The following is an 18,576-nucleotide window of genomic DNA, read 5'->3' as shown; positions in this document are numbered from 1 at the left end:
AAAACCTTTCAAAAATATGGTCAGCATGAGTATATTGTGCCTGTACCTGGAGAAATATAAACACTAACAGTTTGAATGCCCTGACAGTGTATTCATTTCACATTTCTCTGTCAATAATTGTTGATTAAATATAGATTCACTTTGATCTTCATGCATCCTAATTTCCTAAGATTTATTTTAAAAAGAGTTACGCATTTATATCATTCTTCAAACTCTACATAACCTAAGCACTGCCAGTTAAAGTAACTACAACAAGAGCGTTCAAGTATTTTAATTTCTTATGTTTAATCATGGATTATGATAATTTTTAACTCAGTGTATTTGTGTACCACATACCTATTGTATACCAGGAGAATAGGTATATAAAATATTGCTGTAATTTGGCCTCATTTCCATTGTACATGGACTCCATTGCTCTCTCCCTCACACACACACACACACACACACACCCCAAATCAAGAAAAGAAAATGAAGTAGAAAACATTTTTCTAAAATGATCACACTTTCTGTTGTTTCTTTATTGGTTTCTTGCTACAATGTTGCCCATGGTTACCAGACCTATACTCCTGAAGTACAACCAATGATTATTATTTATTTCCAAAGTACTGCCAGGTGTAGTTTCTCGTTGATCTAAAATAACACAGATGTTTTCCTTATTTTCAAAGCCAAAATAAAAAATGGTTAAGAATAAAAGCATGATTCTGAAGCCTATTTGAGCTACCCTTGAAAGCTGTTCAGATGGATCATTTCCAAGCATCCTCTGCTTTATCTTCAGAGGGGGGAGATAAAGGGTGACTGAAGCAAGCTTCTTAGGAGCCAATTCCCTTTTAAAAGCACCTTTAAGTGCTGGCTCCAGGGAAGAGTCCTTCAAAGCACTTCTGCCTGGGAGCAACATAACATCTAAACATATGAGACATAGGTTTTAGTCCTGGATCAGTGACATCATCTCTTGTGCTGAAGAAAGATGCCCATGCCAGAATGGAGGAGTTTGTGCTTGGGAAATATCTGGCCTTGACCCAGCTGAATTCTTCTGGGTTAGAAAATGATTAAAAAGAGAGAAATAAGTGGCAAAATCCTAATCTATTAGTGAAGTATTATTGTCCCAACTAGTAGTCAGATTTCACTTAAATTTCTGACTGGAAAATAAAATACATTTTATCAATATGTACTAATTATTAGAGATATAACTACTCTAGAAATATATGAATGAGAACAACATTCTTCAGCTGAGATTAAATGAAGGTTTTTTGGAGCTGTACTGCTTCATTAGGTTTGCATAATGTGTGTCTAATATGCCACAATGTCACAATGAAAGTTGAGACAAATGCATTTTAAATAATAACAATAGTAATAAATTATAATTTGCCCTTTTCTTCTCAGATATTTAAAACAATGGAAGAATAAGAGAAAACATGCCCTTTTGATTTTCCATATATTTATTTACATGTTTTACACACAAACATAAGAAAAGTGATATCTTGGGATAAACAGATTGCAGTTTAATAATAGGGATAAAGAACAGCTAACTGTAAGGAATTGCACTGGCAAAATGAGTAAGGGGCATTGAAAAGAGGCATTTAAAAAAAACCAGAAAGGACACACTCTTCTGTCATCATTCCTTTAATATGTCTTGACTTGAGTACATTTTCCCCCTTTCAGAATGCCTTAGGGAATATTACTTCAATCAGTGATCAGTCATCTTTAAACAGGCTGCCTATTGTAAACATAATTGATCTGGATGTTAAGGCTTCTCTTTGGTGAGAGTTAAGCTAAGTGCTTTTCCTGCCAGAGGACCACAAAACTGTCCTTGTGTTTACTGTCTTGGCACATATATTTTAGCACAGCTGATGGTTCCATTTGTTGCAAAATAACAGCTGTGTGGTTGTGCATTGAATAAAACTGCTGTTTTCAGGTAGGAGCAGATGGTCTGACACCAGGTATGGAAGCTAAAATATCCACATTCTTGAAGGCTATAAGAGTGCCCTTGACCTTTCCCCTGTAAAGCAATTTGGCACTGCTTCTAAGTAAAAAACATAAAATTAAACACCTACCAGAATTTAGATGAAAGCTCATGGGTTTATGTAAGGTCAAATTATGTATCTATTAAATACAATTTGGTTTAGATTTTTTGGAAAATGAATAAATACTGGGGAATAGTTACAAGGTTGCAGCTAGCATAAAAGGGATGATTAAACCTTGTTTATTGCAGTCCTGACAAGAATACATTCAAGCTACTATTTTTCTTAAGAAATCTACTGTATGGTATAGTCACTAGCAGGGATCCTCAACCTTGGCAACTTTAAGACTTGTGGACTTCAACTCCCAGAATTCCTCAGCCACCAGGAATTCTGGGAGTTGAAGTCCACAAGTCTTAAAGTTGCCAAGGTTGAGCACCCCTGCACTAAAGGATTGGGCCAGGCTGAGGAAACCAAGTTTGAAATCCATCCTTAACTTTGGAAGTGTCCTGGGAGACTTCAGGCTAGTCGCATGCCTCAGTCTAATCTACTTCATGGCTTTTTGTGAGAAAAACATGGAAAAAGGAGTTTTATAATTGTTTCAAAGAAAGGTAGGATAGAAACACATACAGTATATACATTTAACTTAAACACTAATTTTCCTGAGTATTGAGGAAAGATCACTCATTGAGATAATCCAACAATGTATTTCAATAGGGTTTCATTTTTATTATTATTTTAAACAATCAGAATTATGTTCCTAATCTTCATGGTAGCCTATCTTGTTTATTTCTACAGTTCCAAGGTAATGAAATATTGAATCAATTGAGTTTCCATTTGATTTTATAGGATAGAACTACAGGTAGTCCTCGACTTACAATAGTTCATTTAGTAACCGTTCAAAGTTACAACAGCACTGAAAAAAGTGACTTATGACCGTTTTTCACACTTACAACTGTTGCAGCATCCCCATGGTGACGTGATCAAAATTCAGATCCTTGGCAATTGGTTCATATTTATGACCGTTGCAATGTCCCGGGGTCATGTGGTCACTTTTTCTGACCTTCTAACAAGCAAAGTCAACGAGGAAGACAGATTCATCTAACAACCATGTTATCAACTTAACAAATGCAATGATTCACTTAGAACTATGCAAAAACAGTCGTAAAATGGGGCAAACTCACTTAACAAATTTCTCACTTAGCAACATAAATTTTGGGCTCAATTGTGGTCATGCCTTGAGGACTACCTATACATATTTGGCTAATACCTATCGTATTTCATCCCAAAAATTCATTAGAAATGTTCACAATTATATCTAAGCAGTAGATTTTCTCAGCAGAGATTTTATTTTAAAACATAAAATATGTAAATGTTATTATTATTAGTAGAGTATTCATATTGTAGTAGATTAATATTAGACCACATGGTCCATTATTTCCACCCACTTCTGTACCCAGTTGAGGATATTTTTCCAAATAACTTCTTTGTGTGAAATTCTTTGTATAATGAGCCCATTTTTCTTCATTGGGCTCTTGATATCATATTCTCTCCAAATGTTTTATCCATCCATTCCTTTTTGGCAGCTGCCACCCAATGTCTGGAGAGTGCTTTTGCAAGGCTGGCTGGTCTGGGCTCTCTTGTAATGAAAGCTGTTCCCCGGGATTCTATGGTGAATCTTGTCAACAAATCTGCAGTTGCCGAAATGGTGCAGACTGTGACAGTGCGACTGGAAAATGCATTTGTGCTCCAGGATTTAAGGTAAATAGTTCTGCTTGTTATTTCATTGGTTGTCTCTGCCTCTGAAGATAGAAGCAATTTCCATAGTCCCTATTGGGATTGTGACATTCCATCAGAAGATGTGCTTAAAACACACAGGAGGGCAGATAAGACATCTTTGTTTCAATAAAAGAAAATATATGGAGCTCAGGCTTGAACTGTGGAATTCTTGATGTTCTCTGAGCCTTGGTGGTTGCTTGCAGCCATTTCATTACCCAGCTAAGTACCATCATCTTGCAGCTGTTTCATTACCCAACTAGGTAACATCATTACACTGATGAGGTTATCTTTCTGTTTAAAGATCTAATTGTTTTCCTTAACATTGCATTTTTCTTATCTTTTGTCAAATGCATTCTAGGGTTCTGACTGTTCTATTCCTTGTCCTGTTGGAACATATGGAATAAAATGTTCATCTGTATGTAATTGCAAAAATGAGGCTGTTTGTTCCCCAGTAGATGGTTCTTGTGTCTGCAAAGCTGGTAAGAATGAGCATCATAAACCACACTGTACTGCTACTTCCAGCATTCTCAGACTTAACTTTCACATTTTAATTGTTTACTCCACTGCAGGATCCTTCCTCTTGATCAGTCCAAAACATTTTTTTAAAAAAAATGTTCGTCAAGATCCCTGTGCTTTCCCTGCCTTGTAATCATATTTATTCCTTATTCTTTTCTCTATTTCTTTCATTTGTAGACCTATTGCTCATCATCAACAAGCAAATATTTTTACAACCCTCATCTCAAATTGCTTAATGGCAATTGTAAATCTAAAGACTTTGTATCAATAACTGCATCTTGTGAAGTCAGTTGCAACTTATGAAGTAGTTGCAGCTCACAAAAGCTTATGTCTTTTAATAACAGTGGCTAGTTGGAAAAGATGCTGCTTGACTCCTGGTTTTTTGTTGCCATAGACTAACACAGCCATCCTCCTATAATTTTGGCAAGTCAATGATATATGTAAAAATAGCTTCCTATTCAAAAACTGAAAAAAGTGCTTATCAGCTCTCAGCTGTTCTTATCAAGTAAGATCTTAGAACTGTATACTGAAAAAAAACATTTTCTTTTTACTGTGTCAGGTTGGCATGGAGTGGACTGCTCTATAAATTGTCCTAGTGGGACGTGGGGTCTTGGCTGTAATTTAACGTGTCAGTGCCTTAATGGTGGAGCATGCAATATTCTGGATGGAACCTGCACCTGTGCTCCAGGTTGGAGAGGAGAAAAATGTGAATACCCCTGTCAGGTAATAAAGCAGACTCCACTGAAAGCTTGATTTGGAGATTGCAATAATATAATGATTTATCCTTAGTCATCTTATTGACACTCTAAATTTATTCTTTGATGTTCCAGTTTGAAGTAATTTTTCCATTCTTCTTCCTACACTCACTTTGAAGTATAAACAATGTAGAACATACATGTCAAACTCGTGACGTCACATGACGTCATGCGACGTATCGGAGCTTTTCCCCCATTGCCAGCAATGGGGTGGGCGCGGTTTCATCGTGACGCATGCGGCCCGTGGGCCGGCAGTTTGACACCCCTGATGTAGAACATCTCATTCATGAGTTTGGTGTTAAGGCAATTTGGGTATGAAGAAAGGAAGGAATATGTTTCATTCACAAATCAAATCTCTTATTATATCAATTATATAAGGCTTGCATGTTAATTGCACTAAAATAAATTTAATATTTCAGGATGGCATGTATGGCCTGGACTGTTCAGAGCGCTGTGACTGCAGTCATGCAGATGGATGTCATCCAGTAACAGGTTATTGCCGTTGCCTCCCAGGATGGTCAGGTAATTTGAAATTGTTGTAACAATAGGACAGTGCCATCCAAATTTTGATTCGACTTAGCCACGCTTGTGTACATTAGCAGCATTTTGATCAATATATGAAAGATTTAGAATAGATTCTATGTTAATCACAATGAATCCAAATATATGTGGTGCAATTCAGATTAATTGCATAAACCTTTCTCAGAAAATTAACATCTGGAATGGAATGATTTTATCTAAGTAATTGTAGGCCTTTAACCTATCATGACAGAATCCCATTGACTGATATTGTGCCATCAAGTTGCTTTCAACTCCTAGCTTTCAAAATCTAGATTTTCTCCATAAGTCCTAGACAAAACGTATTGTCTTTGCAACAATTTAAAAGGCATATACAAAATGCTGTAAATTACTTCATATGTTTCTGAATAGAAGACACAAGAGCATATATATCAATAGAGAGGCTATTGCATTCTGCAATGGCTGGAGTTTTGAAATTTCATTGCTTCCATTCTTGTAAGAATCCAAAATATTAAAAATATACTCGTAGGGCATTGTCTGAAAGTTGAGTTGTGGCAACTGAACTTATTTTTTTGTTGGTCTGAGACATTTCACTAGCCAACATCTCAAACCAACAAAAAATAAGTCCAGTAACCATGACTCAATTTTCAGACAGTGCTACCTGTTTGATTGAGAATCTTCATCAACATATTGCCATGCACTTTGGGGAAGAAGCCCTGAGGTTGGTGTGGCAATATCTCTAAGAATTTTAGGAGCTGGCACATTCTAATGACTGTCTGCCAACTCAGATTCCCCTAACCAACTTGTTCAGACTGTAGAAACTGTTTGGATGGGCACTGAAACGTCTCAAACCAATAAAAAATAAGTCCAGTTGCCATGATTCAACTTTCAAATAAATTCTACCTGGATGACTGAGAATCTTCATCGACTGGTAAGGGTATTATTTGTGTTTGGAGGACATCCATCTTAATATAACCTGGAAATTCTAATTAAAGATGTCATTGCATTCTCCAGCCTCTGTCCTATTGTATTCTGGGGATTATGCCTCTGGTAACTGTCAAACTACTGTAGAAAGGTATGGCAATTTGATCAGAAAAAACTCAGATTAATCAGCCACTCTCTAAAAAAAACATAGTAGTCTCATATGGTCAAATGTTATAATATAGCCATTTTGATAGGGCTGCTTCCAAATTACGATTCTTAGATCTGTCCTAAACTTGTTTACTCTAAATTTTTAAGTTTCATAGTATACCATGTTACTAAAATTGCACCACTCTATTTTTATTTATTGGTCTCTTAATTAATGCAGCATTTCATTATTTTGTTCACATGAATAGATGTTTTTTTCTAATTTAATAAAAAATCTTCTTATATCACACATAAGTGTTCTAAATATCACAGAAAATGAGAAATCTGAATATGGCTATTTTAAAGCTTATCTTCATCTTTCATAGTTCACATTCACACATGCCAGAATATCTGTTATGTTTGACTATAGTGCTATTTGTCTTTGGGCAAGAGTGATTTTGAAAAACTTAGCACCAGCAAAGCTATCTTGTTTGTATCATGTTATATATTTTGATATTGCTGACATGTTTCTTTTTTTAATATTTCAATCTAAGTAGGCTGAAATTGTATTTATCTACTTAGAACATATACTGTACTTAAGAAATAAAATAAAAACACACTAAAACCAACTGTTCATAACTAAAGATAGCGGAGCATAAAAAATATATAAAGATGTCTTAGTAGGATTTTTTGCATTTATCACAATACAATCTGATAATCCAGTAGTAGGCCAAAATGTAAGGATTTGTAATACTTGTTAGCCATGACAGCTATATTTCAGATTGTATTCAGTCTCCCTCACTAAGCAAAATGAACTTGATTCCATTTTTTCAGGATAATGAGAAATTTGGATCTATCCTTTGGATTACAAACTTCTATAAATTTGGAATGCAGTTCTAAGATTAAAAAATAATAATCAAGAGGCATTTAAAACACACGCTGTATTACAATTGGCTTATTGTCAATTCTTGTTCCTTTTTGATTAAAAGTATTTGAACCAAACCAATTTTTAGCAGACACTTAAATTAACAAATTTAAAATTAATTCCTCACTAGACTTTTAATTTATTCTTGCCAGCTATATTTTGGTAAACAGAACAATGAAAGCATTCTTACAATTGTCAAATGCAGTTTTCATTAACATGTTACTACCTACAAACTTATTATTATTCAAACTAATCACAGCATGGATGACTTTCTTTTCATTCATTTTTTTCTTGGACACTAACATTTATAGTATTTCTTTCAATTTTGATATTCAAGATATTATTACCATTTCCTTGTAAATCTCTGAAATACTACTTCACAACCTTTTGTCTCTTCAGTTTAATCCCACTGTGTTTTCTTTTAGTTTCATTCATTCTGCTAAAGACTGTCTATTTAGCCTTCTTCATCCATTTCCGGAACAGATTTTTATTTAAACCAAAACCATTTTTTCTTGTTTCTTTTAATTTTAAGTGTTTCTTAATCAAAATAATCACACTCTTTGCAAATATTTATCTGAATACTATAACTTACTTATTTTAATTTCATCAATTATTCTCTTTTATGTACTATTGCTCATCCATAGTCTCTTTCACTTCACCATTCACCAAACCTAGAAATATTTTTCATACTTCTCATTATTGTAACTTCACTCATTGATATATTTCATATTGGAGAAGCTTCCATATCTTCTTTCTGTATGCTCATTTTTTTATTAATACTGTTGGGAAATTTCTCTACTGTATCTTCCAATACCTCTGCATACTGTGACTCCTGTTCTACTTTCATTCTGCTTTCTTTTGTCTTTCCTTTTATTTCATGTTCACTTCCAAATATCCTCTCTTGACACTATCAAAATATGGCATGTTCCACGTTCAGACATTTATCACTCATGTATTTTTCAGTAATTCTCAATTTTTCATCAAAAACAATCAAATTGAATATGCTTTTAGATTTACATTCATTTTCTCATCTATAAATGTAAACCATGTAAATGAAACAAACTGACATTTTTCTGAGAAGCTATCCACTGAACAGCATTCTCATTTATTCTTGTGTCTTCTCAAGGCCCTATCACTTTTTTTTGCTCACTCTCTTCTTGTTCCTATCAATCTATTCCTTTCACTTAGCAGAATCATATTCCCTCAAATAATATTCATTCAGAATGTTGGACAATTTCCCCAAAGCTCATCTCTGGTACTTATATTATCATCATTCAACAGAACACATATAATTATAATGAGCTATGAAACAATACAGCATATGAAACAATACAGAACAACATAATTTTATGTTATATATTATTTGCCTCCATTAATGATTTAATCTACACCTTTACTTCTCTGCATGTATTCCTTAATTCCACTATACAATATTAGCTTATAATATCCTTTGCCTTTTTCTTACTTTCACAGACACACAACATAATTATTTTTTATTTCATTTCATTAATGAATTCATGCTCTTTATTATTTATTCTTCTTACATTCAATAATCTATTATCACAATAAGAACAGATCATAGATATTGACTTCTATCACCAATCATGGCTTTGTTCAATCAAGACATTTACACAATTCTTCTAGTGTTATAGCTAAATTGATAGCTAGGTTTTCTGCCTTAGTGATACCCATGCTACATGTAGAATTCCCTGCTAAGCGTTTTGCCAAAAGTACAATCAAAATCTAATTATAATATAGTATAGATAAATATGACATGATGGAAGTTTCAACATTTCGGTGTAATAGCCCTAATCCTACGCTCTTTTTTTTTCTTTACTGGGATCAACAATCTTGGGTAGGGATGGGTTAAGCTATCAAACTCAATATAGCACAGGTTTTCTTTTTTCTAATTTTACAATTTCTACTTTTGACACAGCAATTATTTCCACAGTTTGCATTTAGAAAAACAGATATTTGTCTATTTTTCTTAATGTAAACTCTTTCTTCTAGTCCAGGAAAAGAATATGTTTGGTTCAAGGAAATGTAGACAGATGCCACATTTGCAATCCTGCACACCCCAAAGCATATTTTTGCCTTTGAATCCAAAGTATTGCACAATCACAGTATTTACTGCTTGTGAAGAGGGCCTTCCTTTGACTTGTTTGTACCTTTGAAACATGAGCAAATATATAAAATATCATTTAATATGCAGTCCAGCAGCTGTCAGCATGGATCATTTACTAGATCCCAACGACACAGTACGGAGATTAGGTTTTCCACATGCCAATGTTACCACAGTGTTCCATAGAAGTATTACTGCTAAAATATAAAAAAAGTTTTTTTTATATAGACTACATGTAGACTACAAATTTTATAGCAAGACAGATAATATCATCCAAGTAATCATTCCCTTCATTCACACCATTGTATGTGCTACAGGAATGCTAATTTAAAAGTGAAGCTCTTGGCATAGTTCTCCGAGTTTGAGGATTTCTTCAGAGCTGCTTAGCTGAAGTTTATAATGACCATTTTGCTATTGCCTAGCAACTTGCAAAGTCCATAAAAGAGGCCTTTGTCCATTCTCCTGGCAAAACATTTCCTGACCGATCTGTTCCTCAGGAACGAAATTAATGGACTTATTTGCTAATAATTCTTTTGTTTCAGAAAATGCATTTTAAATATTCAAGGTTTATATATATATAAAAAAAGCATCTGTGTAATTTTTGGTGTAAAAGCCTTCTATGCCGAGTACTCCTGCAGTCATCTATGGGCTGAAATATCTAAACATTAAGGCAGAGCTGCTTGCTAACATGTGGCCTTCAAAACAAGAATGTGTACAAATATGTTCATTTTCCTGGTTGGGTTCCTAATTCTTTTAGCAGTGTTTAGTTAAATACATGTATTTGATAAAGACATATGTAAGAACACAATTCATCAGGGTAGTAATTGCTCTGCATGTGTACAAAAATAATACATTTTCATTACCAGTCAGATATATAGTCATATTATACTAAAGACAGTGCAAAATTGCAATGAGCTTCCTCTCTACTTCTGAACTGTAAGAATGATCAGAGAAGTTTTTGCATCCATTTATGCAACCTGGTGACTTCTAGCCATATACGATTTTTATTTTAAAAAAATCAAATTAAAAACCAGCTGATTTGTTTTTAATAACTCATTGTTAATATTAACCACAGTTTAGGTTTCAGGCAAAATAAAAATAGAGGTTCTCAGTCTCCTCCTCACTGTTGGGCCGCAGAAGGAGAAAAAAAAGAACATGCAAATTTAAAGCTATCTATAATTGATATTCATTTTGCTAAACAGTAATTTGGGATTGTAAACAACTGTAATCATAAATGCTATTTCGGTTTAATTTCTCTATTTCCATAGATTGTTAAACTAATAAATAATGTATTTATCACGTATTCATATCATATTATGTATTAACCAAACAATAAATTATTCCATTTATTAACAAAGTCCTACATGTCTACTCAAAACTAATTTTTTTTTAAGTTTTATAGTGCTTTATTTTGGGAGATGGGAAATAAGAGACGTTTTACATTGGGTGAAATATATTATATTAAATTAAAACATAAAACAAAACAATCTCTGAAATAAATCTTATTTTTTGTCCTTGTTTGGTAAAAAAAGTAGCAAAATATTCTCTTAAATTGCTTATTTCAAACTTATGTACATTAATGGAACAACCTGCCTCCAGAAGTGGTGAATGCTCCAACCCTGGAAGTTTTTAGGAAGAGACTGGACAGCCATTTGTCTGAAATGGTATAGGGTTTCTGCCTGAGCAGGGGGTTGGACTAGATGACCTCCAAGGTCCCTTCCAATTTTATTAGAAGCAACGGGTGGAAACTAAGCAAGGAGAGAAACAACCTAGAACTAAGGAGCAACTTCCTGACAGAACAATTAACCAGTGGAACAACCTGCCTCCAGAAGCAGTGAATGCTCCAACACTGGAGGTTTTTAAGAAGAGACTAGACAGCCATTTGTCCGAAATGGTATAGGGTTTCCTGCCTGAGCAGGGGGTTGGACTAGATGACCTTCCAACTATTACTACTACTACTACTACTACTACTACTACTNTTATTATTATTATTATTATTATTATTATTATTATTATTATTATTATTATTATTATTATTATTACTTCTATATCCAAACTTAATACTTTTAAAATGTACCAGCAGAATCAAATTAATAAGGTGTGATGTGCAACCTTTCAGTGGATCTAATGACACCCAACGTAGGAATTTGATTTATTTGCAAATATAGGTGGCTGAATTTAAAAATTCCAGTATTAAATATCTGTTCTAAGCTATTAAGAAATAAGTTACTTTGTGACTTGATTCAGAAAGCTGAGATATCTAAACAAGAATCAGCTTGCAAGAGGTTAATGGTACAACTAATTTTATGTCTTGACGGTCAATTCAAAATCCATTCAAATCTTCATTCAATCAGGAAAAATAGCTCCTTTATACTTGTTCAGTATCCTGTATAAAATTAGTTTCTGAGTTCATGTCAAATTTCAATGTGATGCATTTTCCACTACAGTTAGTTCTGTTATTATTTCTCTAGGAGATTGGATAAAAAGACCTGGGTCATAATAGTTTTAACCTACATTCCCCTTTATTCTAACCAAGAAAGATATTTTCCAAATAGGATTCTGTTCCCAGCCCCCATAAGAGTTAATATATGGATTACTGTAAGGATATTTTTTTCTTAGTTTTATTCTACTTTATTAAAAGGAAAAGGAAAAAGAATAGAAAAATATGAATATCTATTTTAATACATTTCAAGTACAGATATAAGTTAGTAAGATAGCAAGATAACTCCAGACATACTATACAATATATGATTTTTAAAACGGAAAAAAGTTGTTTTCCAAAGCAAATGATGCTATGAACTTATTAACTGTAGAGAGACTATCGTTCCATTGACTTCTTTTGTGCAATCAAGTGAACTTTTATTTGTTTAGGTTTTTTGTGTACCCAATGCATATATTTTTAAATAAACAAATAACATTTAAAATTATTTAATCTTTGCCCTTCTAATAGATTAAACTGGGATATTTAAGCTATTCAAAAGATAATATATTTACAATATATTACGATTATATAATGCTTTAAGGCAACTTATTCATAAATTGCAGATACAAGCAATTTCAACTACTTTTGAAAATAAGATGGTCTTGATCTGAAGCCCAATTGATTCCATCATTGGCATCAACTGAATAGCACAGCACTATCTATTTAGGTCACCCAATGATTTTGGTTTCCTATTTGTTATAGCAATTCTCCCCTTTTCTCCCTACTTTGAGCTCATTTGGTCCTTCCTTTAAAAAGAAGCTTTTGTTTAATCACAAGGACCCAAAAGTTACTTGCTGTGGCTTCAAATATAGTAAATAATCAGATATACGTAAATAATCTCAATGCTTCTTTTTGGTCAGATGAGCATTATTTTAATTTACCTTTTGTGTGCCTCTAAATAGATGACTGTCAATTTATTTTCAAAGAGTTCCTCTATATGCATAGCCCAGAAGTATTCTTGGAAATATGTACTTGAGCTACATTTTGCTTTGCAATTTGCTAGCTTCCTCTCAGATAGAAAGAAATAGTCATACGGGGCATAGTGTCTAACATATCTCTTGATCCGTTAGCAGGTATATAGAAGCCTGTGGAAATCATGCTGAAACTCCAGGCTTATATTATGCTTCATTCACTATTTTATTTCTGGTAGTTTTGTTGATCTCCTAGTATTGTTATTGATAACTGTACATATTAATTGTTTGCAGGTATACATTGTGACAGTGTATGTGCGGAAGGACATTGGGGTCCAAACTGTTCATTGTCCTGTTACTGTAAAAATGGAGCATCGTGTTCTCCAGATGAAGGAATCTGTGAGTGTGCACCTGGTTACAGAGGTGCTACTTGTCAAAGAAGTAAGTTACCTGTTCCTTGTTTATTATGATTATAATACTAACATATAAGCAAACTATTTTATGATAGAAAAATATTCTTACAAAATGATATGCTGAGTTAGTAATCTGAGTTAGTAATATATATGTATGTATTTATGTATGTATGTATGTATGTATGTATATCTGGAGCAAGTGCATAATTGCCTCCTGTTAAATTGAATAAATTATTCAGAATGGTCCAATACCCACAGGAAAGCTGATGGAAAATATATTTTAATTTGGTAGCTCCATTCTGGGTATTTATAACAATTACGAGCTATTTACCCCCCATAGTGCTTTACACCAGCAGCCCCCAACCTTTTCGGCATTAGGGACCAGTTCCATGGAGGGCAATTTTTCTTTGGATGTGGTTTCGCATGCTGCCTGGATCCCAAACATGTGTGGATGGGTTTTTTTTTCATTTGCATGGCCAAGTTCCTGGTGGTTGTGGACTGGTGCTGGTCCGTGGCCTGAGGGTTGGGGATCCTTGCTTTACAGACCTTCTGAGCAGTTTACCATGTCAGCATATTGTCCCCAACAATCTAGAATGGTTGGCCGAGTCAACCTTGAGCCTACTCAGGATCAAACTCCAGACTGTGGGCAGAGTTAGCATACAATACTGCATTCTAATCACTGCGCCATCAGGGCTTTAGTGTTTTGCACTTGCATTGATACAGAAAGCTTCTAAACCACTTGGCCAATTCAAAGATTGGTGGTAAATCAGTAGTCCTATTGAGCGACAAGGGGCCTGCTTCCCAGGCTTTAATCATTTTTCTTACTATTTTTGTCTCTGCTTGGCTAACAATTGTAGGTAGCTGTGAAACTGAATGCATGTACTGGTTCATTGCAATGTGAAACTACCAATGAGTTTTGGTGCTGATTTACCATCAACCTACCAGCTACATAGAAGCTGAGGGTGTGGCAGCAAAAGGAAACAACAGTTAACAACTTAATAGCCAGCCATCAACACCTAATTAACAACTGGAAGCCACACACAACCAAGCACCATATAAATATAGCATGTAGAACAGCCCACTGCAAACATTCTGGACAGAGAGAAATTCCCTGAGGATGGCTCCAGCATGAGCCCAAAAGATTGGAAGAATAAACTTTTGGTCCAGGTGACTGACTCAGATTGAATCCTGCTACTTCTATTTTAGTTGTTAAGCCAGTAAAAAAAAACTTGATTTATTTTTAAAAAGTAATACTAAATATACATTTGATAAATAATATAAATAAAGCATGAAATAAGCAAACAAACAAACAAACAAACAAACAAATAAATAAGAATCCACCTAGAAGAAGTAAATAAGAGAAAGTTCTTTGCCTATTGATGAGCTACGTTTATAATTGATTTTTTGACTTATTAAAAACAAATTGAAATAAAAGGTTCAGAGACTATTATTTAAATATATGATAAAAATATAAAGTATAAAAATTAATAATTATATATTTAAAAGAATCTCAGTAATGGAAAAGGAAGAGGGTACTGATTAAGTAAAACCAGTTGAAATAAAATAATGGCAATAAATGACCTACTTGTACGGTATAGGGGGTCAAACCCTATTTTAAAATCACACCTTGGGAGTTATTTCTTAATATAATTGCATTGTTGTATTAATGTAATATATAATATTATATTAGATATTGTATATGTAATATAATATGTTGTATTAATTTACATTTCATTATCTACTTTCCACTCTGTTACTGTTCTCTGCTCTAATTCTCCTGTCTCTATGCACTCTCCCCCCAACTTATATTTTTTTTGCCAACTGTGCTTCTTTTATTCATAAACTCTTTCTGAAAGTATCCATAAAACCTTACCAAAGAATGGACATTTTCTGTGATCTACCATACCTTTACATTATCATACTATCATACATTGTGAGAGGATACTTATATCCTCGCTTTGAATGCTGGGAAAATATGACTTTATTTTATTATCATTTTAATTCTTCTAAGCATTTTATGTTATTATAAATTGGAATCTGACACATGACATGAGAATGTATGTAGTAGTCTAAGCTATAGAAACTGGTACATCTTAATTAACAAAACAATCTGAGTGGTTGATGTTAAGCCATCTTTATCTATGGGATATTTAATCCATCAAATTTACTCCCACATCAACCCCATTGAATTGAACTGAAGCTACATAGGAGCCATCCTTGATGAATAGTTTGTAAGACTATTCAATTAATGCTGAAACACTGTAAATTAAATGAAGTAATGGCATTATAACATAGACATAGCCTGGAGACTCTCTTTATTATAAGACAGGGTAACTTGTTAGTATGTTCAGGACATACTAACTAAAGGATAGTTGCACTAACAATGTTTATACAACTGTACCTAACTTGCATGAAGAGAGAAGGAAGAAATTATGGATGTGGATTTTTTTTTTTTTTTACCAAAAAATAGATGTGACTGGAATGCTTTGTTTTTCCTTCTTAAGGAACCTGTCAGACTGATTGACTTCTAGACAATTCTAAAAATGTAAAAGCAAAAATTAGCCTTGTAAATGTTAATTGCTGTTTAATAACTTGAAACATTTGTTAATATATTGATTGGTCTTGAAAGGAATGCCAGAATGTTAGAGTTATAAAGACATAAATTCTACCCAACATTTTTTTTCTTCCTCAGTCAGTCCAAATGGGGATATATAATTCTCTGAAAAAGAACTGGTGTTTTGGCATAAGACTTAATAGGATTTTTTTCTTTAACTCATGAATGGAATAAAAACAAACAGCAGTGTGCAGCTGTCTGTACTTACTCTTGTACTGAAAAAAAAATTAAACTGCGCAATTGTAGTGATTTTAGTCTGATCTAGTCACAGAAAAAACAATTATTACACTGTTGACAATTATGATAAGAAAAAGCTTAATTATGAGCATAATAATTTTTATATAGGGACTCTATAATAAAATAATAGCAAATTTAGGTAAAATGCATTGTGTATCAAGCTGTCTTTAAATTTCAAGTAGTTACTATTTTGAAAGAAAAACACTGTAAGTTGAAAATAAATCCTGAAAGAAGCAATAGTATATGTTGCCAAGAAAACAAAATGTATGTCCATAATGTCAGTGGTGACTCAACTGGATGAGGAGACCAGCTTGATTTGAAGAAAATTTAATATTTGAAGCTGTATGGAACCAATCTGCATGAATTAGAACTTCTCCAGTATTTCCAAATCCCTCCAAATGAATCCAGCTCAGTTCTTTTAGATCAGATAAGTATGTGTGGAAGGTGAATATGATAGCATCTCTCTTCTTTCAGTTTGTTCTCCCGGATTTTATGGTCATCGCTGTAACCAGGCATGCCCCCAGTGTGTTCACAGCAGCGGCCCATGCCATCATGTGACAGGACTTTGTGACTGTTTACCTGGTTTTACTGGAGCTCTCTGTAACGAAGGTAGGATCATCAAATAATGCCAACAACTGTTTTTGCAGTTTTGTCCTTATAACACATTTATTTGCTAGGCTTATGTAAATCATTGTACCAGTTGCTATACTGAGCAGCATAGTCTCATCCAGTAAATGATACATATAGACCTATTATTTACGGTCAAAAAATTAAGTTCAGATGTGGTTCTGCATTTTCAAACATCATCTTCCTTGCTATATGATGGAGTGAACTGCAGCTCATGAAAGCTGATGCCTTTGTTAATCAGAAACACAGACACTCCCAGACACTCTTACTTTTTGGTTACCTTGTGCTAACAAAAAAGATAAATCATGGAAACAGTTTTCTATATATGATATTTTTACTTACTGAAATAAGACTATTGAGTACTAAATGAGGACTAGAGAGAAGGGGCATGGTGAATATACCACACAGCAAGCAGGGAAAAAGAAAGAAGATATAAACAGAAGACGGACAAAATAGTGAGTATGGATAATGAGAGAATGTGAGAAGTCTTCAAAGATAAAGAGAAGGAAGCCAGAGAATGGGACGAGGGGAAAAAAGGTTATAGAAAAAAATGGTAGCTGCTGACATCTGACTATTATATAAAAGTATCTTTAAAAATTTTAAAAATAGCAATAACAATAGCACATAGACTTATATACCATACTGCTTCACAGTGCTTTACAGCCCATTCTAAGCAGTTTAGAGTCAGCATATTGCCCCCAACAATCTGGCTTCTCATTTTACTGATCTTAGAAAGATGGAAGGCTGAGTCAACCTTGAGCCTGTCAGGATCAAACTCCAAGCTGTGGGGAGAGTTAGTCTGCAATACTGCATTCTAACCACTGCGCACCAGGGCAGAAGTATAAAAACATAAGTATTCACGACCTCTGTAACTTATTTCTATAGTTTGTCCCAGTGGAAGATTTGGAAAGAACTGTGCAGGAGTTTGCACATGCACAAATAATGGAACTTGTAATCCAATCGACAAGTCTTGTCAATGTTATCCTGGCTGGATTGGTAGTGATTGCTCCCAGCGTAAGTACTAGCATTTCCTTCTTTGGGAAGTTTCTATTTAGGGCCTATTTCATTAGAGTTTAGTTCATTAAAACATTTTCAGAACCAATAAAATGATCAAAGCAGCATGGCTAATTTATCTCAATATATTTCCATTTCTAATAGTGCATGAAATATATGCCATGTGCATTTTCCACTTTTGAAAAATTCAAACTTCACAACATAGCCACTGATATAAACTGTATAAATAATTCATTAGCTCTGAAGTATTTGCTGTATAAATAAATAAAAACATTCCTGTATTTTATCTATGGAAACGTTCACAAAGAAGAAGCTGGAAAATATGGAACCGTCCTTGATAAGTGTATAAAGACAAGCACAGCTGTAACAGACTAAAACAGTGTGGGTTTTTTCTTCTCCATGCCTAGTGTTTTGGAGAGAAGTCAAGTTTCTCAAAGATACAAGTTCTTTTCTGGAAAAATAAGTACTTTTGTGTGCTCTCCACCTACTGGCCAGCCGCTAACTAATAAATAAAACTCAGATAAAAATCAGAATGGCTGGATGACAAGATGGTTGCCCATTAGAGTACTGAACTGCTGACTGGCTGATGGTACTAGAGTCTGGGCTGTAATGAAAAAGGAGCTGGCATACTGAGCGTTG

The 18,576-nt window shown here is 34.0% G+C and overlaps 1 protein-coding gene across 2 annotated transcripts in view; it reads left to right on the top strand.

Moving 5' to 3' along the window:
• Positions 1 to 18,576, top strand: part of MEGF10 (multiple EGF like domains 10) — a 68,772-nt gene that overhangs the window by 37,332 nt on the left and 12,864 nt on the right. For both annotated transcript variants that reach the window (XM_015821430.1, XM_015821422.1), the window contains exons 9-15: positions 3,542 to 3,716; positions 4,093 to 4,213; positions 4,810 to 4,973; positions 5,425 to 5,527; positions 13,327 to 13,473; positions 16,771 to 16,905; positions 17,809 to 17,937. In XM_015821430.1, coding sequence (XP_015676916.1) covers positions 3,542 to 3,716; positions 4,093 to 4,213; positions 4,810 to 4,973; positions 5,425 to 5,527; positions 13,327 to 13,473; positions 16,771 to 16,905; positions 17,809 to 17,937 — 974 coding nt within the window. The remainder of the gene's footprint in view (positions 1 to 3,541; positions 3,717 to 4,092; positions 4,214 to 4,809; positions 4,974 to 5,424; positions 5,528 to 13,326; positions 13,474 to 16,770; positions 16,906 to 17,808; positions 17,938 to 18,576) is intronic.

This window comes from Protobothrops mucrosquamatus, unplaced genomic scaffold (assembly GCF_001527695.2).
Source record: "Protobothrops mucrosquamatus isolate PMUCROS unplaced genomic scaffold, P.Mucros_1.0 scaffold_164, whole genome shotgun sequence".
Lineage (NCBI taxonomy): Eukaryota > Metazoa > Chordata > Lepidosauria > Squamata > Viperidae > Protobothrops > Protobothrops mucrosquamatus.
Note: the sequence above shows the minus strand (reverse complement) of the source record. Positions and strands in the feature narration are given on the sequence as shown.